Source organism: Crocodylus porosus, unplaced genomic scaffold (assembly GCF_001723895.1).
Source record: "Crocodylus porosus isolate Cpor-Errol unplaced genomic scaffold, CroPor_comp1, whole genome shotgun sequence".
In the NCBI taxonomy this organism is placed as follows: domain Eukaryota; kingdom Metazoa; phylum Chordata; order Crocodylia; family Crocodylidae; genus Crocodylus; species Crocodylus porosus.
Window position 1 is genome coordinate 23311592 of NW_017728911.1, and position 22568 is coordinate 23334159.

Genomic DNA, 22568 nt, shown 5'->3' on the forward strand with positions numbered 1-22568 from the left:
GCATGGTGGCCGGAGCCCCCCCTCACCAAGTCCCATGCTCCCCTGCCCTGACTGGGCAGCTTGTCCCAGCCCCAGCCCCAGTTCTTCCTTTGGTGTAGGGGCATTGATCTGTGCCTCCCACACCCCTTCCCTCTACTACTGACTCATATCCAACTTATTGTCCACTGAACCCCCAAGGTCCTTTTCTGCAGAGCTGCTTAGCCAGTTGGTCGGAGCCTGTAGCAGTGCATGGGATTCTTCCATCATAAGTGCAGGACTTTGCACCTATCCTTGTTGAACCTTAAACATAGGTTCATACTTCATCATAGGCTACTGGACAGAGCAGGCACTTCATACCAATACAGCTGGGTTCTGTTTGCAGCTTCACCATAGATCTCATGTTGCATTTTCCTTCTTTTAAAAATGCATCTACAACTCTATGTAGATCCTCTGTCCCTGCTCCTGGGTAGGAGGGAATGTCACAGTCAGAAGTCTGCAAATGAAAATTCCAAGCCACAAAAAATTTGTTTTGGGCTCAGTTGTGACAGACTGTTACTCACAGCTACAGAAGTAAATATCAGAGAAAGGATTGGTGGCAGAATATGTGATTTTGGGATCAGATGTTAAGAGGACCATTACTATTTGCCAGTGCAGGGACAGACCAGGGGTCTGGGACACAGTCCCAGCCCCAGGACTGCTCTGGAGCCTTGCCATGCTCAGGTTACCTAGCCACAGTTGTTTTAAGGCATGATGGAAGCCAGCTACAAAAACGTTACGTATCTTTATGGCTGGCTTCCCATTTTGTAGCACCATTAATTCCTTTAACGTAAGGCAGCATTACTATTTATGGTGTGATTCAGCAGATTAATCACATCTTAATGGTAACGTCTGCCAGCGGGCCTAAGGAAGCCAGACAAAATACACGGAAGGCTTTGAAGATTAGCATTAGACCCTTGGTGGTGCTAGAGCTGGATAGATAGCTAGTCAAGAAAAGAACAAAAGGAAAAGTGCGTAGGTTGAAAGAAAATGGTGTGTTGGCCTGATGATCTTAGTCACATATTTCTAAGAGGCGCCTGATATAAATTTCCATTATATCTGCTTTTATACTTTATAAAATAGCATCTTGCAAGATAATGGTTTTCTCGGAAAACATCTGTCAAAATTACAGGTATCTTAGGCACATTTTGAAGCCATCTAAATCTGATTTCCACTGCCTGTATATAATAGATGTATAATAATGTATCTATGCTTGTCCTTGATGAATTAATTTTCACAGAGAGCAGTTCTTTTACTTCCTAGAAATCTGTTGTTTCATTACCAGTTTCATATTCTGAGTGCTGCTTTCTGCAGCTGCCACCACTATATAATTCCTATATATAGCATCATTTTGGACATAAGTATCTAAATCCTAATGTTTATGCAATTACAGATAATAGGTTTGCACCTTCTTATTATAGCAGCAGGACAAACCAAAGGTTTTCCACTATTGTTTCTTTTTAAATCTAAAAAGAAGCCATAGCTTGAAGTGCTGTATCTGGGCTTGCCACATGGGAGAAATAATTTGCAGTGGATATAGAGCAAAAGTATTTTTTATTAAATGTAAAGACATACATTTGTGTCTGCTAAGGCACACAAACCAGCAGTCAGTCTACCAGCTAATTTGTTAAGTTTGGATGCCCTTTTATTTTTTAAATAGTTCTACATAAATAAGGTGCTGGATGCGCCTCCAAACTATACATGATATTTTGTTCCTTTTTACAAGTCTAAATAACATTGTTAATGAGTATAATACATTTCCCTAATCTTGCCTTGCAAAGCATCACATGTTTTCTTTGCATCTCCAAGCAGCATTGAAGTGTTAGGTTTGTAAAAAATAGGGTTATCCACGGCTGCATACCCAACTCCCAGTGTACGTTTCATGACAATAACCTGAAAAAAATAGTATGAAAGAAAAAAACTTAATGTAGTTATAAAGAATATAGTTAAAAACATTTTTAAAAGCAAAACATTAAACATACTATAAAAAACTGTACTGCAGATGTAGTAAATGCACATACCCAACAGAAATCAAGAAATCACTTTACATGTGTATACCACCTTCTATTCTGAAAAATCACAACATTGTTTAAACAAGTAAACTGTCATGAAAATTTATTTAAAACTACATCTATCTTCTTGATAGACAGCAGTAGCTTCTTAAAAGCACATGGAAATACATGTGGACATCTAAAAAGTGAGTGAAGAGCTGGCTGTACTAATAAGTGTACCACAGAAAATTGCTCATGGGTGTGTTAATAAATATATTTAGGCTCAGACCTCAGTTTCATGTAATTGTCATAGGTTGGATTTTTTAAAGTTGACAAAGGATTTAGTCATGCATCTCCTATTAAAAAGAATGGGAATTGTGTCGTCATATATCACCTAGTCAACTGTGAATACCTCAAGCAGTGTCATCAGCATCACAATACATCACAGATTCAGTAGATTGGTTTCATAGATTTCATAGACATTAGGGCTGGAAGGAACCTCAGATCATCGAGTCCAGGCCCCTGCCCAAGGGGCAGGAAGTCAGATGGGGTCAAAGGATCCCAGCAAGATAAACATCCAAATGTCTCTTAAAGAAGTCCAGAGTAGGTGCTTGCACTGCCTCTGGCGGCAATCTCTTCCAGGCCTTGGGGGCTCAGACAGTAAAGAAGTTCTTCCTTACGTCCAGCCTGAAATAGTCTTGGAGGAGTTTGTGACCATTCGACCTTCTCATCCCTTGGGGTGCTCTGGTGAACAAGCGTTCTCCCAAATCCCCTTATATACTTATAGGCAGCCACCAGGTTCCCCCTGAGCCTGCACTTTTCCAGGCTGAAAAGTCCCATGACTCTCAGCCTCTCTTCATAAGGTCTCTAATCATGCGCGTGGCTCTCCTCTGGACTCTCTCAAGCTTCTCTACATCCTTTTTGAATTTTGGAGCCCAGAATTGGATGCAGTTTGAAAGAGGACTACCTAGTGAATTACACCATGTAATCCACTTCCTTTAAAAATCTATCCAAACACTGATCAGGCCAATTTTATTTGTCTTTTGAAATCTGAAATGATCCAAGCACAAACTGAAAATCACTGCAACCTCATTAAATTATAATCCATGCTGTGTGTGATATAATGCAGTATTTGATAAACTCTCTTATTTTATGATGAAGGTAAAGTCTAGCACCAGATGCATGGTATGTACTTTTGTAAATGTAAAATATACAAAGTTAAACATATATTTCCTCTTATCTAACTAAACCCACCGACAGTGAAGCATTATACAGACAGGCTTTTAAAACATTTTCCTTCAGAGTGCATAGTCCAATAATTTAAAAATTACTAATTTATTTTCTTCATCTTAGCATTACTGCGTACAAATAATGTCACATATCTTATGAAACTGACTACTTGAATGGGCAATGCTTAGTTTTACAGTATATTCCTAGCATGGCAATCAAGGTCAGAACAAGAGCTTTACTCTGTGGGAACACATTCTGTGCATATGATGCACAATATTATTAACTCAAAGTAACGCTGAGATCCTGATGTTCCCCCAAGTCAGGCTCCACATTTTGCTGTTTCAGAGGTTGTTTGTAATTCAGACCATCTGCTTGCCTCACACTTGGTGCCATCTTCATCCCCGCCCCCCATTACATAGTTTTTATATAATCTCTATTTATGTTACATGTCCACATCACTTCATATCTAAGTATGTACCCGTTTTATGGCTTCAAGAGCTTTAGAACTTTTGAGAACATGAGGATTTGGATTTTACTGTAATTACCTTAGGTGATTTACACATGGAATTGGTTATACTTATCCAGTAGATTAAAAGTAGAATTATAAAATTAGTACTTTTTATTGTGGATGTACCTATCAGACATTTGCTGCCATCTTCACACACCCTAAATTCTACCCTGAAGTCTGAAGTATTTTCTTTACTACAGTATTTGCTGAAACCTGTGCCATTTACTCTGGAGAATGATATTAAGCAAGTTAGGAGCCTTTCAGGTACAAATGTATGAACAACTGAATTTTCAGTTATCTGGCAGAACTTTTAAAAAAAAAAGTTTTTCAGCTTTCTTGCCAGACCCAAAAAATAGTGCTTTGTGGATCAAACAAAAAAGTTTAATTTCATTCTTGGGCTTGTGGTTTTTTAATTAAATTAAGTTTAGGTATATTTAGTCCTAAAATGTTGTTCCTGCATAACAATAATCAACCAAATGTTTTGACTTTTCAAAATATTTTCCTTTTTTTTTCCTCAATCAAACTTTTGCTGAATTTGGCATGAATTCATAAATAGTTTTGGTCAACATGAATCTGCCTGTTTTAGTGAATATATACAACTGAAAAATGTCACCCACCTCAACTTGTGGTTTTCCCTGGAAAAGAAATCAGCACTGCAGAACGAGGTACTGTATTTAAACATATAGACAAATCTTCTTTTCCTTCAATAGGGGCAAGTGGTACATAGCCAGGATATCGGGTCTTAAGATCTTAGTAGTACATAGGCACCTCAGTCTTGTCCCTCTCCATCTGCAGGATTTTCCATAAGCTATATCAGTTAGGGGTGTACTAAAATCACATCCATAACTGATATATTGGCAAAAATCCTAACATCGACATAGTTAAGTTGCCTAGAGTTCTATTGCTAGATATGGACTTTGATCTGGTAAAGTAGTTTAATCCTACTTTTGGGGATTTACCAGAATAACTATCCTGCAAATACTTTTGAAGAGTCTCTGTCATTTTCCTGCTTCAATCCTGCTTTTTTCATTTCAGAAACTTTCAGTGCATGGCTGTATATATGGCCTACTGAAAAAGGCAAGCCCTGCACCTCTTTCAAGCAGCCTTTTGGTAAAATAAAGTAGCTTGGAAAGGTGAAAGGCTGCCTAAATGGACAAGTGCTTTGACCCACGCAGATTCCCTTGACAGCACTGCTTGTGACAACTGCACAGAAGGTTTCATGTGCATTACACTGGCTGCTTATAGAATCAAAGAAAATTAGGATTGGAAGAGACCTGCCCCCAGCTTGGTGTCATCTGCAAACTTGCCGAGGATGCACAGTATGCCATCTTCCAGGTTGCTGATGAAGATATTGAACAAAAATGTCCCCAGGACTGACCACTGGAGCAGCTCCACTTGATACTGGCTGCCAACTAGACATCATGCCATTAATTACTATCCTCTGAGCCTAATGATCCAACCAGTTTCTGTCCACCTTACAGTCCAATCATCCAAACTGTACTTCCTTAGCTTGCCTGTAAGAAAGTTGTGGGAGACAATATTAAAAGCTTTGCTAAAGTCAATAGGCAGGCAAGGTAATTTGGGTAAATCTGATAATTTTTATTAAACCAACTCAAATAGTTGGAAAAATTCTTCTTTATAAGCTTCCAGGTACAAATAGCATTTGTCAGGCTGAGGAAGTTCTGCAGATGATGTGTGTGCTGTTCCTGGGTGGAGTGAATAGTAAAGAAGCCAGACACTGGTATGTATGCGAGAAAGCCAGTCAGTAAAGATGTAAACTGAGGAGTCAGTGGGTGCAAGACAGGTTGAGGGGGAGGGAGAAGGAGGGGAATAAATGTGGGTGGTAAACAGTGGAGAGGTACCAGGGGAGTTGGATGTTAGGCAAGTTATAATGTGTTATAAATCCACCTATTATAATCTGCTGATCATCTGATTCCCCGGGTACCTTTCCACTATTTACCAGCTACATTCATTCCCCTCCCCACTGCTCAAACCTGTCTCTCACTAACTGACTCCTCAATTTACACCTGCACTGACTGGCTTTCTTGCATGCAGACCAGCCTCTGGCTTCTTTTCTATTCATTCCACCCAGGAAGAGCACACACCAACTGCAGATGTTTCCTCAGCCTGATGAAGGGTATTTGTACCCAAAAGCTTGCAAAGAAGAACTTTTTCCAACTATTTGAGTTGGTCTAATAAAAGATACCAGACTTACCCAAAGAAACTTGTCTGCCTATGTCCTTAGACCAACACAGCTACAACCTATATCCCTGTTGCTAAAATCAAGGTATGCCACTTTCATTGGTCTTTCTGCATCTGTAGAGCCAGTCATCTCATCATAAAAGACAATCAGGTTGGTCATGAATGACTTGCCCTTGGTGAATCCATGCTGACTAGGGCTGTATGAAATTTTGCCAGGTGTTTTGTTTCAAAGCTGTTTCAACGTGTTTCAAGCTTGAAACAGCAAAATCGAAATGAAACAAAAGGCTTCAAAACAGCTTTGAAATGAGGGCATTCAAAACGTTTTGAAAGTTTTGAAACATTCTGAGTTTCAAAGCCAGGCTTACTTGGCTACAGTGCTAGTCCCAGGCGGCGACGGCGGCAGCGGCAGCCTCCTCTCATCCGGCGCACAGATCCGGGGCCCGCATCCACAGGAGGGCTACGGGGCTGTGTTGGACTGCTTCGGAGGGTGCAGGCCCCTGGATCTGCACACTGGATGAGAGGAAGCTGCCGCCGAGGAAGATTAATGTTGCTGCCAGTTCCAGGAGGCAGAGGCAGCCTCTTCTCATCCAGAACACAGATCCGGGGGCTCACACCCCCAAAAGACGTCTGGCACAGCCCCACAGCCCTCCCAGGGGTGCGAACCTCCAGATCTGCATGCCGGATGAGAGGAGGCTGCCGCTGCTGCTGCTGCTAAGTGTCAGGAGTTTTGCTTTGAACAGTCTGAGGTGTAGTTTCCAAGAAACCTCTACACTTATTTCTTGAAATGTGGTAGGCTTCATGCCCTCAGAAGGGGTTACCATCCCTGCAAGGTTCATCCATATCAGGCAAGAAATGAAAAAGTTTTAGGCATTTTCACGATTATAGCCTATGGGCAAAATGTTGAAATGCATCAAAACAGCAAAACAGTTTTGATGAAACAAAACAGAACAGTGCTTTCAAACGAAATGAAATGAAATGATTAAATGAAGCACTGTCCCTTCAAAATGGTGAAACAAAAGTCGAAACAAAATGGTGCTGTTTTGCACAGCCCTAATGCTGACTGTTCCCAATCACCTTCTCCAAGTGCTTAGAAATAGATTTCTTGGGGACTTGCTTCATGATTTTTCCAGGGACTGAGGTGAGGCTGACTAGTCTGTAGTTCCCTGGATCCTTCTCTTTCCCTTTCTTAAAGATGGATACTGTATTTGCCTTTTTCCAAGCATATGGGACCTTTCCCAACTACTATGAGTTTTCAAATATGATGACCAGTGGCTCTGCAATCACATTGGCTAACTCCCTCAGCACCCTCGGGTGCATCCTGTCCAGCCCTATGGACTTGCACATGTCCCTAACTTTTTTTTCCCACCACAATTGGCTGCTCACCTCCTCCCCAAACTGTGACGCCCAGTGCAGCAGTCTGGGTGCTGACCTTGCCTGTGAAGACTGAGGTGAAAAAGACATTGAGCACTTCCGTCTTTTTTGCATCATCTGTCACTAGGTTGCTTCCCCCATTCAGCAAGGGACCCACACTTTCCCAGATCCTCTTCTTGTCATACTTATAGAAACCCTTCTTGTTACCCTTTACATCTCTTGCTAGCTGCAACTCCAATTGTGCTTTGGCCTTCCTGACTTCATCCCTGCATGCCTGAGCAATACCCTTATACTCCTCCCGAGTTGTTTGTCCAAGTTTCTACTTCTTATAAGCTTCCTTTTTGTGATTTAGCGTACTGAAGAGTTCCCTGCTAAGCCAAGCTGGTCTTCTGCCATACTTGCTAGTCTTCCTGCGCATTGGGATGGTTTGTTTTTGCACTGTCAGTAAGTACATCCAGCATTCCTGGACTCCTCTTCCCCTCATTCTGGCCTCCCAGGGGATCCTGCCCATGATTTCTTGAGGGAGTCAAAGTCTGCTTTTCTGAAATCCAAGGTCCCTACTGTGCTACTCTCCTTCCTTTCCTTAGGATCCTAAACTCAATCATCTCATGGTCACTGCTGCCCAAGCTGCCATCCACTACTACATTACCCACCAATTCTTCCCTGTTTGTGAGCAGGGAAGTGACAAACAAGGAAGAATATATACATGACTCCTCTTGTTCAAGCCATATACATCTTTTACCATAACATGGCATTACCAATGGCCATTAGGAACACACTGAGAGGAAGTATACATTTAGACATTCAAAAAGCCCAAGGCAGAATCCATCTAAGTTGCATGGATTTTGGTAAGCAGCATGGTTTAGACTGGTAGCAAACAGAACACATGTTCACCCTTTGGTGGGGGGTGGGGTGGCATATCTTAGACTGGGTTCTGCCATTTTTAAACCAGCCCATGTGTGTTGAACTTCTGTTCTGTTATGGGCATAGACTGGTTGTGTGTGCCAAACTTTGGTTCTTTAATAGGTATAGACTTGTTTCCAACCACTTACACCAGTAAAAGTGTAATGTCTGTTCCGGGCCATAATGACAATCAGCCAAAAATGAAAAGCACTTGGTTCACAAACAGGCACAAGATTCTGATACAGACAGAGCCAACATTCCACTGCCACTTAAAATTAAAGTTATCAAACACTGCAAAAACTGGTTTAACTTGAATCGTGTGTTCAAAGATAAATGCGCAGCCTTGTGGGAGTACAGTTCTGCAGGAAGATTTGGAACACCAGCAGAGGGACAGGTACTGGTAGTGCCAAAGTGAAGTTATAACCATTATGCTCCAGGAAATATCACCCTCAAAAATCCCTGCCTCTTGCATAGGGACATGAACATATTTTTACTCATTCTATATTTTAAAAAGTAAAATCCATGAACCATAACATGGCATTTAAGTATTTTATAAGCTGTGAACCAATTCTCTACCCGTTATAATCACCAAGAAAAATCTGATCCGTTTCAATCAAGAGTGGGACAGGGCACCCCTGCAAAGTCAGCATTTACAGACAGCTGCTTGTTCTACGGACAGTTCTATGGAAAGCGCTGTGGATTTCCTATTCCAGCAGGCTGCAGAGCTGAGCCTTTCCTGTATGAGTACTAGCAGGTACAGATGTGCACTTTCTACTTGACAGGTATTCCATAAAAAAAAGTCATACTTGTCTTTAGTGCCTGATGGCATTTTTTCTGACAGACCAAGAAATATTTCATAAGCATATACTAGTATTATAGAGAATTAAGTCAGTTTATTTGTCTTTATGTACCTGCTTAGCCTTCCAGACCTCTAAGACTGGCATGCCGGCAATAATAGAATTGGGATCTTCCTGTGCTGCAGAGTTCACCGTGTCATTTGCACCAATGACCAGAGCCAAGTCTGTTTCTGAGGCACAAAAAAACAGATTACAAGATGTATAATTTATCACTTGAAGAAGCTGCCTTTCTTTTATCATGGCAGGACCAAAACACATTAATCAATTGTACATTAAACAATGACAGTTTGTTGTTTCATCTAAATGAAAAAAATAAGGCCCATCTGTTTGTCAAATCCAAAATCAAATCTTGGCAGATACTTGTGCTAATGAAAACTATTACAATATTTCTGTGCATTCTCTGTATAAGATACCATGTGAGTAAATACTCCTAAAGTTTAGCAGGAGGAGTCTTATGCAAACCTCCTGTGAGGTCTCCAAATAGAGTACATGTGTGGAATTCAAGAAGTACTTCCATCGTACTTTAACATGTATTTTATTTCAACACCATTCACCAAGGCCCAGTTCTCCATCGTCTATAACGCACCAGTCTCAGACTCTGCCTGTGAACTGTGTTCTGCCCATATGCAGTCCATTGTGGGATCAGGGTCTAACACTGCAAGTAATTCAAATGATTCCACAATATGGGTTAGGATGACACAGTCGGGACCTTGATTAGCAAATAATTTCTGGCAAACCTTAAGATGTAGTCTGCTTATGATTGCATGGTGCAATCCAGAATACTGAGTTCTAATGACAAAAGATTTTTTCTGGATTTATCACTAGTATAAACCAGACCAGAACCTAGTCTTCTGGTTGAGAGCACTGGTATTATTTACTGCAGCACTAACTTAGGAAAAATGTGACATGCGCATTTAGGAGTTGTAAAACACAGAAGCCAGACTGAGCTTGGGGGAACTGGGCCTCTAAAGACATATTTAATTAAATACTACTTAGGATGACTGTTAATTATAAAAGTATAGTTGCTTACTAAACAGCAGGCTAAAATTACTAACAGTAATTAAATTCTGAAGATGGTAATGTCTTTGCAATTAACCTTGTTGTACTGGCTATAATTGGAATTCAAGGAATTCGTCAAAAGAATAACTGTTCAAAAGCTACGTCTAATTTTGTGCTGCTAAGACTACTCCTACAATTCACTGCTGGCTGGTTTGGTCCATAGGGTGTCTAACTCCCTGACTACCAATACAGTACTTCAGAATAGTATAGTTGCTATTCTGCTGGTGGCCTGGGGTGAAATCATGTCCCTCTGATGTCCAAAATAACCAATAAAGTATTGTCTAACCATCACCCTTACCATTCACCTTTGTATGCAAATGGCCTGGGGCAGCTGAAACACATGAGAGGCTGACTACAGCATCAGTGGTAGTTGTCACATTTTGACATCAATTAATCACAGCACAGATTATCTGTAATGAAATGTATCATTGTTTTGTATCACTCTGCCAGAAAGAAGTTGGAACCTGGGGTGAATAACTGCTCCAGTAAGTTGCAAGCAGGTGGCTTACATGACCACCAGAATCCCAAGAGGGAGTCAGAGCTCCCCCCGCCTTATTTCTGAGCAACACACAGATCTCACTCTGAAAATATTCTTTCCCTTCCTTTCATCTCTTCCTTTTGAACTCCACTTGCTGCCTCCTGTCACAGATGTCTTTAAAAATGTCTAGGATTGTTTTACTGTGGAGCTCTACTAGAGCAGCATTCTGGCAAGGTTAAGCAGCTAATTCATGGATGTGACGTTAGTTTGCTTTCTTGTAAAGACACACAGAGGAACGAGCTTGTTCAACACTGTGATCTATGAATCCACTGCATGGCCACAAAACACTGCCATGCGGGCAAGTCAGAGTCATCAAACACCACTTTCTCTAGCTGGCAGTGGAATCTCTACTCCCCCTTTAACACTGAGGAAACAAAAAATAATGTTGTTGGCAATACCATGGAGCAAAGTAGAAAAATTTACTAGAGCCCTCCCACATAATGAATCCTCCCTGACCTAGGATTTAATGGCCTAGTGCTACAATTTTACATCTCCCTGCCCCAAACTTCAGTGAAGTCAAAGAAAGTTTCCTTGAACAAAGAACTGGTAGAGACATCCCTGATCACTGAGTCCACTTGCCTGCTGCTCAAGGCAATCAAAACATCCCTTTCATGACCATATCAGGTTCCAGATTAAAAATTTAAGTGTTTGACTTCCACTATTTCTATTAGAAGACTGTTTCAGGACCACCTCCTCTTCATCAGAAAACTACTTCCAATTTCCAACCTAAATTTATTTGTCACCAGTTAACAGACTCATAGAAAGGTACAGCTGAAAAAGACCTCAGGAGGTCATCTAGTCAAGCCTCCTGCTCAAAGCCAGATCACCCTCGACTAAGCCATCCCAGCCAAGCAATTGTCTAACTTGCTCTTAAAAACTTCCAACAATGGTGATTCTATAACCTCTCTTGGCAGCCTATTCCAGGGCTTAACCACTTTGGCTAGGGACAGAAGTTACATATAAACCGGTTTAAGTGATCAAAAACTGGTTTAAACTTGTCACAGAATAGATGTTAAGTGCACATAAAGCAGTTTGAAAATGGTTGAAACCAGTTTGAGATACTACATTTAACCAGGTTTATCAGACTTAACTGATTTGGGTCAAACCTGTTTATGTCCCCTTCCCGGATCAAGTTAAATCAGAGTCCCCTAAGCATCCCAGCATGCTTTTCAGCGCTGGGCTGAGCTGGGCTGTGCTATCTGATCCAGAGCAGGGCTGGCCCCACCCCTCTGCTTCCTAACTGGAACAGTGAGGGCTGGGTGACAAGGGGGAGTGCAAGCCCAGCTGGAGATGGAGCCCAGTCTATAGGGAGGAGGGGACTGCCCCCCACAGGTAAACCCCAGGGTCTGGAGCTGGGGAGGGGGGTTAAACACCCCTTCCCCTGCTCAAACTTACTGCAGGCTGCAACTCTGAACTATAAATCCCAGAGGCACCTGAAAGCAGGAATAGGAAGTGATGACAAGCAACTCTGCAGAGTCCTTCTGCTCTGATTTTGGACTGCAAATCCCAGGGACCTCAAGGGCAGCAGGAAGAGGAAGTGAACACACAGCCAGAAAGCTGTGCTCTAGTACCTCCAGCTTCTGGCCTGAGCCACTGCAGGCACGTGGCTGCATTTCCTGAGTCAAAGGTAAATGTCTGTTCACTTCCATTTAGACTAAACTGCAAAGACTGAATCGATTCAGCCTCAGGCTTTTTGACTGTCTGTACTTAGCCCTTGAGAGTGAAAAAGTTATTTCAGATGTCCGACTTGAATTTCCCTTGTTGCAAATTATAATTACTCATTTTGTTTTGTGCTAACTTTGATCTTTAACTTCAGAAGGTGTTCTCCCTCCCTTTTTCTACACTGCTGTCCTATTCATCTTTTAGGATTGCTGCACCTTCACTAAAATTGCACTTTCAACAATGTCAACAGGAATAAAAAATATTAATACCACACTAATAGAGAATATAAGTAATTATACTATTCATAGCCCATTCTTTTTCTATATGCCTGGGGTTGGGGGAAGAGGGAAGGCATCTGATTATTCCTAATCACTGTAGAGTATCAGAAAATCAAAAATGCTATAATGGCCTTATAAAACTATAAATTAAAAAATGATTGAGGCAAAAAGAGTTGGTAACCTATAACAACACAATACTCCATATACAGAAATATAACTAGTGACGAGGCCTTCAAACATACAACCTTGCCTGATCTCTACTCTCATTAATGTCAATGGTAAAATGGGAGCTTTAAATTTCAGAATGTGTGTTTGTCCAATATTCAAAATAGTATTGTTGCCTTTCTTTACACCATTATCACTGACAGAATATGGGTGTTAATTTGGTGAAAATCTATTTTGTGCAGATTGGCAAAATATTACTTGCTATATTATTATGCATGAATATCAGAAATATATTAAGTCTTTTATATCAATCGGACAAATGTTTAGCCTTTTCTAGTCTTAATACTGGTCTTCAAAAAGCATCACCATAAATCATTACCTACCAAACTGCCATTTGGGCCAAAATGAGTGTTATTTGGCCTAATTAAAAAATGGAAAATTAAATTACAATATTTAGAATGATTTAAATCTACAACAAGCTATTAGTGATTCATCCCTTACCTGGAAAATCTTCATTGATCTCATCCATTTCTAATACAACATCATAAGGTACACCAGCTTCTGCCAGCAGCACATTCAGCTGTCCTGGCATCCGGCCTGCTACAGGATGGATGCCAAACCTAGAAACCAAAAAAGCAAGGAATGACAGCTTTGCATCCAAGTCATGCTGGACTAATAAATACCGAGTGATGAATGTCAGCAACACTAAGCATGTGGAAGCAGTCTGGTTCCAATATTCATATACCTGAACCAGATGTAGAGAAGGAGCTAAAGAATACTGGTAATGGAACTGCAAATTGGGAAAGAACTTCTAAAGTAAATTTCTGTAATCGGTATTTGAGAGTGAGAAAAAAGATGAACTACAATGCCTTGAAGAATCAGCATCTTGTTGGTTAGAAGTTATTTATGTAGTCAATTGCATGTTACTAGATGATTTTATTTTACACATAATCCAAACCACAGAATCTAAATCACTCATGAATACCATGTATCATAGGCACACAGCATATGTATAGCACAAGAATAGGGTTAGATCTGTAGGCAACAAAATACCATTTAAAAATTTACAAAAGGATGAGGATTATTTCTATTTTCTAATGCAAAGATGGCTTCCTGGTATATATTTTAAATATGCACTTCAGAATAAGCTATTCCTGGGCACAAAACAACGTCTCAAAAAACCTGGCATAAGAACTGCAGCAGTTAATATTATTTTCAAAGAAGACGGAAAAGAATGCCTGAATTCCCAAAGCTACTCAACATTCATGACCTTCTTAATGCTATGGAATGCTATGGCCTGCTCCACCCCAGCTCAAAGTGCTGCTGTCCTGGGCACATGTGTAGACGCTGTACCCAGGAGCAGTCCACTTCAGCTGAAACAGCTCTGAAGTTTATCCCTTTGCATTAATTGCACATGTAGATGCACTCACAGTGTTTACTGCTATCAGACTTCTTGCATAGATGATTCCCTGAGGAATATGGATAAAGATACTGTTTTTTCTCCATGTAACTTATACTCCCAAATCACTTCAGTGCTTTTAAAATTCCCATCCTGGATTTTCTAGGGCTGTGCGAAGCTTCAGGTGGTGATTCGATTCAGAGGAGATTCAGCCCGATTCAGTGGCCGAATCTCCGAATCTGAATCAAATCAGGGGACCAATTAAAAGCTCCAAATTGACTTGAAGCACTCCAGATCTTTGGAAAAGATCTGAAGAGCTTTGATAATTCAGGCAGTCCCCGGTGGCTGCAGCAGGGAGCTGCAGCTGACTCCAAGTTGGTAAGTACTACAGGTGGAAGAGGGGATATGGGGGGACCCATACCAGGCCCCACCCCCTGCCTGTTCCCCTAGGGCCCCTGACTGCTCCTCCAGCCTCCCCATGGCTGCCCCACCCACCCCAGCTTTTGGCCTGTTAAAAAAAAGTCCCAGTACTCACCAGGTACTGCCCGGTAGGGGGGCAATCCCTGCTGCCCTCCACTGCCCCATGCTGCACAATCCCCCTCGATGCCCCCCCACTCCCTCAGCCCCCATGGGTGCCCTGCCTGCCGTGGTTCTGGCCTTTTAAGGGAAAAAAAATAATGGAGAAAAGCCCTGGGACTCACTGCTCCTGTAGCAGTCTTGGGTCTTTGTGGGGCTCATGGAAGAGCCCCCCATGCAGCATGGGGCAGCAGGGATTGCTTCCCACCAGGCAGGAATGGTGAGTCTGGGGTTTTCTCAGGGGGGTTTTTCTTAAAGGGCCGGATCCATGGCAGGCAGGGCAGCCATGGTAGGGCTGGGGGGGTTGCCCCCCATGCTGCGTGGGGCAGTGGGGGGCAGCAGGGATACCCCCCCCACCCAGCAACACCCACTGAGTCCTAAAAATGTGCCAGGAGCTGGGGTGAGCAGGGCAGATATTGCTGAACTGGGGGGGGATGGGCCTGCCTGATTTGGGACAGCGATTCAAATCATCAAATCGCATCACTGTTCCCTGCATCGGCTGAATCTGAAGCAAATACCAGCTGCTTCACACAGGCCTAGTATTTACCTGTATCAAAGATAAACTAATTCTTAAAACAACCATTGGCACATTTGAGGATCTAAGAGGCTATTACAGTGCCTAAATGCAGTGGTTTGGCACCTTAGCCAGATGTTCCAGTTTAAAAATTGAGCTCTTATACTGAATAATACATTATATACAATGTAACTATATAATGGAAATATGCTACAAATTTCCTACTGATTTTCTGCCACCATTTTTAATGTTTTATACACCACAAGTTTTACATAGTCACTAACTGGCCAATTTATATAGAAACATAGGGCACTTGTACACATGACAATTTGCTCACGTACACATGATGAAATGTGATGCAAAATCACCATTTGGCTAGCATAATGGCATCATCATGCACATGTGCATGAGGTTTTGTCATGTCAAACTGTCCCAGACTGTGGCAACTTAGACCACCTCTGATGTATTTTGGGTTGATTGTGGAAAATTGTCCCACTGTGGACAAAAAAAAATCTTATGTGTACATGTCACATACTTGTCAGTAATAAAAGTACTCATGTCAGTAATGAAAGTACTGAAATTCCACTTATGTAAAATATGTCAATTAATAAAACTATTAATGTTGCTGATCTGCACATATCACATTCTGTAGTTTAGTGCCCCCTGCTGTCATTTAGTACTAAGAGTCAGCAGACTTGAATTGTTACATGGTGCCCCCCTTCTATATCTAACTTTGAACAGTGCATGGAGCAATTTGGAGATTTTTGAACCGGTCACCTGTAACAGAGTGATGGCATATATTGATACCCATCATGTCACTTTAAGGGAGACAGATTGAGACAACGTGGGGAAAAAAAAACCATAACATGTGCAAGGGCCCATAGTAGGCCAGATCCGCTGAAGTGATGGAGTCAGCATAACTCCCCTGAAATTAAAGGCTGGCCCCTCTGAAATCAGTAGTTACACCAATTCAGCTAGTTGAGGATCAGGACAAATATATGCAACTTACCTGGCATTCTTTCCTTGTTCATTAAGCATTTTCACCATGTCAGCAATAGGATACTGGGCCTTGGCTGCACAAAGACCCCAGCCTAAGCAATCAAAACATTTCAGTGTTATTTTAAAAAAAGCGCATCAATCCTCAAAGACCAGTATACAATTCTGTATTTTTCTGCATTAATGAAATTCAGAACCCCAGTTACTATCGAGGTCTCAACTGCCTGATGGAGGTGACACATGGGTCACCCAAGGCCAAATTAACCTGCAAACAGATACTTTAATGTGGTCACTAAAGACAAGGACATTACTTAATATAGGCTTCTTTGTAAACTGAAGTGGAAAAACAATAGCCAGCTCTGCCTACAACACTATTCTTTCATTTGAAGATCTGAAAGAGAATAAAAACGACATTCCAATTCAAAGGCAATTATGGGAATGAATTTTATGAGAAGGGAGTTGAATAAAAGAAGTAATTTATTCATAGGTGATAAGGAAGCAACTGTATCTCTGTAATATCATTAACAAACATGTAGTAACACAATCCTATAGTCCTGCACAATTTGAGATGGAGGTTTTATTCTGTTGGGATTAGGAAGATGCATTTAAAAATGGTTTTGCCTCCTTTGTAAATTTTTGTAGCGGACTATGCAGTTTGCTAACCGGTTTCAATCCAAGGGGCTGCCATGGCAGACAGAGAGAGCACGACAAGTAGGCTCTCTCTCCCCACATCTTTCCACATACACCAGACAACAGAAAGGGAATCAGGAAGGAGCTGCAGCAGTGGGTCAGTCTCATCCAAGCATCTCTCTGTACAGGGCAGAACTTTTGGATTTATGTCAACTTGGTGCCAAGGGAACAAAGTCAAAGATCTGGTCCTCTTACTTGGGCTATTTCCCCAAATCCTACTATATATACCAGTGTAGCTCCGTGTTTTACTGGTGATGAAGAACAGGAAGGAAAGGTGCCTCCTGATTTTCCAGGCTGTTTGCAGTCCTTCCAGTCAGACAAAAATTGTTTTAAATAAGCAGGCTGAGGAGATTTGACGAGATATCTTTAAGAGTCAGTATGTGTGGGACCCTGTGGTGCCATCAATCATTTTCCAAAACTGAACCAGATTTTAACCCTCCTGCCACCTCTTAAAAGGAAGTGTGATCTACCCTCTTTTGGCCTATGGAGAAATTAAAATCACAGAGAGGTTAAGACACTTTCTCACAATCACTCATCAAATGACTGTATGAGACAGGAACTGAACTTTGAGATTCCCAGCCCCTGCTCTAAGCACTAGACAGATTTTCAGCTGTTCAGTCTATTGGTACAAAGCAGCTATGAATCCAGGAGATAAAGCCAGAAGAGCATGCCCATGTGTTATGAAAAGCAGTCAGGGCAAAGGCAATTAAAGAGCATAAAACAGACTGTCCCCAAAGCCAACAGATCCCCAGCTGTCAGAACGACTCCTGGGAGCTGTTGTCCAACAGCTGGCAGCTGTAGGAGACGAGGGGAAGGTCATGAAGTGGCATTAAGCCAATTTTTGCCTTTCTTCCCTAGCCTGAGCTGGTCTCAGTACAAATGCACACCAGGATCTTGCCCAGATCCTGCCAGTTGTTATGATTTTCCCTAGGCACAAAATATATGATTTATTAAGGGAAAAAATTACCACCGTCATATATCATGGTCCTACACAGCAACAAATCCAAAGCAGGCGGTTAAGTGAGTGAAAATCGAAAACACAAATCACCAAACTCCCCAAACCCTGATTAGAAAGAATCAAGTGTTTTTTAATACTCTGCAGCATTCTACTCTGAATTCACAATGCTGTTCCAAATAAAGACTCCAAGACCCGTAAAAAACATTTCTTTAATCTCCTGAGGAGAAGAATAAATATCTTGACCAGCCACAAATATCTAGGACTGAGAATTCAACACTGGATTTTTAAATGTGACTGGAAAACAAAACCAAAAATGGCACTTTGTGTTATTCTTTAAACCACTATTATTACTTAAAACAACCTGTTTGGTAGAGGGTACTCTGACAGTTTCCTTTTTCTCCATGTTATCCCTTCTCCTCTCAGAGGCCCCTCATCAGGATGACCTATCCATCTGGCTAAGACAGGCCAGATGCAGCTGTGTCTGAAGCCAGCCAACTGTTCAATTAGCAAGGTTTGTTTGATTGCAATAGTAGGTGGGTGCAATATTTCTAACCTCTGCAATCCACAGAGAGAGGACTGAGCCCAGTGCCTAACCTCAGATTCCAGCTGAACTGCCAAGTAGATTGGTTGGCCAGATAATGTTCAACCCATGCAGGCAATACAGTGCAAAAGAGCTATTTTAGTTAAGGGTTTTTCCTACATGATTGGGACCAAAGCCCTTGGTTAACATACATTCATAAAATACACAAACATTTTGTGGTTTACTGTAATGAAAGCAGAATGCTGATCTGGCATGTCCAAACCCAATGGACACTGTGTCCTGTGGATACATGAGATCTGTAAAGACCAAGTGCTTCACGATCTCTATAAATATTTTCCACATCCAGTTGCATCTACAGAGTTCAGATATGCTTCTGACTTTGTGACACTGAATTTTTTGGGTATTGTTTCATATTTTAAATGAATTAGTATCTGCCAAATAATGGCCCAGGCCCTGCTGTTCTTAGTGAATGGGTTCTGGAATGGGTTTATTTTAGGAAAATGAATAGTCAAATATTGTTTTACTTTTACATGTATTAATGAGGAAAAGTTCAATCATTGAAGTAAGTGTAGTAACTAATAATTGCGTGCCCCTTTTCCACAAGGGAGTGTGGTCCCCTATTCAGAACAGTATGTGAATTTTGATGCATTTGGCATCCTGTTTCATCTTCCCTTAGGGCCCTCTGCCACATCAACATTTTTAAAGCTGAAGACAGACAGTCCAACAAAACCTAGACTGGTTGCTATTTTATAAAATGAGGACCTCCTTTGGGGTCTTAATCTGATTTCATTTCAGACCAGGTAATGTAGAGTAAATGCACAGAATTCAGTGAAGTGTTAGTAGTATACAACTAGTTGTGTTTGGCCCTATCTCCACAGATTTGAAACTGAGATGGAGCTACATTCCCAAATGGCTTTGTAAAGAATTTTGTGGAACATAACAACAAATCACTCTGGAGCATTAAAGACCTATGGGATGTAAATTATGCTACCATCTAGCTGGATTTTCCTATTTTAACAAATGTTTTCATTGGGTAGAACTTTTATTTTGGTTGTACTAAGGAAATCTCTCTGTTCCCTACTCATCTCATATCTGCAGGCGCTATGTGTAGTGGGCTTAATATGTCAGATCTGCCTTTTGCTTTTATTATAGTAAGCCACAAGATAGCTAATGCATTTTATAAATGTGTATTAACAAAAACCTTGTATCCCAAAAATGTAGTAAATAATTCTTAACTAAAAGAGCTCTAAAATAGGTGCTGGGTTGTCTGCATATTATGATATTCCCAAATTCTGAGATTTCATGATATATAAATACTTCCAAATGTCTAGTTGCTCAGTTTTCTCCAAGTATCACCAATGCTGTCCATACAATAATTCTATTTCCCAACAGTCCATACATTTAATTTATATGAAAATAGTAACTCCATCTTCCCTTGGTCAGAACACTTCATAATACTGTTCCATCCATTTGCTGCATCCACCTGTCCTCTCTGGTCTAGTCTTGATTTAAAGTTCTAGGCCAGTGATAATCTTTTTCTTATTTACCTGTACAGTATCTAGCACAATAACCCTGTTTCATGGATCCTACCTCATTTCAATAATAAATCTTGTTGCAGTGGATATTAACAGGCATCTTCCAAATGGTCAAAAGGATATAATCTCTGCCCCAAGACGTTTGTGGCCTAAGGACAAATATAAAGGCTAGAACCAGAGGACTAGAAGATTCAAAGTTAGGCTTGGCCATGTCTGGGGAATATATAGTCAACTAGATTCCCTGTCAGTGACAGGGCAAAATCAGATGTTCAAAAGTACCTTATGGCCATTCTGTAGGTATGATTAGGAAGAAGCTTCTCCCAAACTTGGAAAGAAGTCTGGAAGAAGGCACAGAAATGAATAAGAAATGGTTGAAGAATACTAATCAATGGTAAAAACTATAAGGACAGTGGATGGTTCACATGAAATGAAACAGCAGGGGACAAAGCTATTAATCACTTTTAATACTGTGACAGTAAATCTCAAGTGGATGTGATAATGGATAGATCAAAGTAATTGGCAAGGAAGAACTAAGCAGAGCATTATGCAATATCTGAATCAGCCTCAAAAGCCTATTACTGAGTAATTCTATAAAAAAAATCTGAACTCTTACCTGGGGTAATGATGATAGAGTTAGCTTCTTTTATCATTTCAATAGCTTGGTCAACTCCAATTTCAGTATGTGTTCCAACAATTTCCATAGGTTTCCCTCCAGCTGTAGAAGTTGTGCCATATCCACCCAAAATGACATTTGGCAAAGACCTGTTCATGGCCTAAATGTGAGGATGTTAAAAAAGATGTTGGTTAAAAATAACCATACCAATTCCATACAGAAAGCCCTGAAATAAACAATTAATTTGATGCAAATCCTCAAGTAGTTTGGGAAGACAACTACATATTATTCAGCTCTTCAAAGTGTATTTAAAAGAGCTCTGAAGCCAACACATCAACAGTTCAATATTTTATTGCTTTATTTTGGAAAACTACAGTATCTTTCTTGGCATAAAACTCATAAATTTTGAACACGGTTTTTCATACATGTGTTTGGAAAAAAAAAATTTTTTTCTTTTTTCTTTTTTAAAGCAATTTTCGAATAATTTCTCTTCTCCTCCCTTAACATTTTTCTCTAAGGAAACAAAAAAGTTCTTTGGTTAAAGAACATCTCCCCTCGTGCTCATTATGAACAGCATGTTTTCTCAAAGCCAATTATTGGGTAAGATTTTTCCTGTAGGCTGTTCAGTTCTTTTCAAAACACTGACTGACATTATTGAACTTACAAGCAAACCACACTACTACTTACTGCATTTCCTAGTTGTTGATTAGAGTATGTTTAGAAGCCAGGCTGAAAAATGTAAGAAACTGTAAGCCTATATTCTAGGTATGGTAACAGTGAAAATAATTTGGCTACCTTGTCAATAAGAGTGCCAATCAGTACCATCTGTAATGATTTCTTTCTCATTATGAGAAACTATAATAAGATCCCAAGTTGCTCTTTGTATCTAAGGAGCTGACATACCAAGTCCTAACTCTAAAAACTCACTGGACAGCTGTCAAACTGTTATAACTTTTGATTATTTTCTATTAGTCTGACCTGGATTCAAATGGGCAACCAGTCATTTAGGCCATCCCCTCTGCATACACTTTCCTATCTTAAAATGCTCCCACAGTTAAAGTTCGAGACTAATTTAATGAGAAGGTGAGCAAAACAGCTCTAATACATATATTTCTATCTTACCACACACATGATGTAAGAGAGGATCGCTCCAGATGAACCAATCAAGGCCCCAACAATTGTCATCAAGTTGTTGTCAAGAAGAAAACCTTCTGCACACAAAGCCCAGCCAGAGTAGCTGTTCAGGACAGTGATGACCACAGGCATGTCAGCTCCACCTATAGCTGCTGTAAGAGTCACTCCCTAAAATTTAGCACACACCATAGAAACAAAAGCCAAAGAAAACTCACATTTAAGGAATAATGATCCAATTGTTAATTATATTAATTAAAAAGTACAACAAACAAAAACTCAGAAGAACTTGGCTATGTAATGATTACCATTATGGGTCCAGTTCTGGAAGGAGCTGAGCAAGCAGATTGTCCAAGGATGTTATAGGAGCCAAGTCATTCAGCGCCTCTTGTTCTCTAACAATCCCAAAATCAGGTCATACTAATAGTAGTGTTTTAGAATCTAGGACTATATATACATATGAGTAGATAAGCACTTACCACTTAGTTTACAGCAATGTCCTTTGCTGAAAAGTTCTGGGATCTTGGAGGGTCTCACTAATAGGGCTGTGCGAAGCTTCGGGTGATGATTCGATTCAGAGGCGATTCGGCCCAATTTGGTGGCTGAATCTCCAAATCCAAATCAAATCAAGGGGCCAATTAAAAGGTCTGAATCAATTCAAAGCTCTCTGAATCAATCTGGAAAAGATTCGGAGAGCTTCCATGATTCGGGCAGTCCCTGCTCGCTGCAGCAGAGAGCTGGAGCCGGACCCCAAACTGATAAGTAGCGGGTGGGGGAAGGGAGGCTGGAGGAGCAGGGAGGGGACCATGCGGGGACCCCTGCCAGGTCCCATCCCC

At 40.9% G+C, this 22568-nt stretch overlaps 1 protein-coding gene across 1 annotated transcript in view; it reads right to left on the bottom strand.

Annotated features, from left to right (window-relative positions):
• Positions 1-1131: 1131 nt before the first annotated feature.
• Positions 1132-22568, bottom strand: part of LOC109309051 (NAD(P) transhydrogenase, mitochondrial-like) — an 82751-nt gene continuing 61314 nt past the window's right edge. The window contains exons 17-22 of the mRNA XM_019533651.1: positions 21724-21903; positions 20602-20761; positions 16278-16359; positions 13281-13399; positions 9132-9247; positions 1132-1908 (exon numbers count right to left, since the gene is read on the bottom strand). Coding sequence (XP_019389196.1) covers positions 1756-1908; positions 9132-9247; positions 13281-13399; positions 16278-16359; positions 20602-20761; positions 21724-21903 — 810 coding nt within the window. The 3' untranslated portion in view covers positions 1132-1755. The remainder of the gene's footprint in view (positions 1909-9131; positions 9248-13280; positions 13400-16277; positions 16360-20601; positions 20762-21723; positions 21904-22568) is intronic.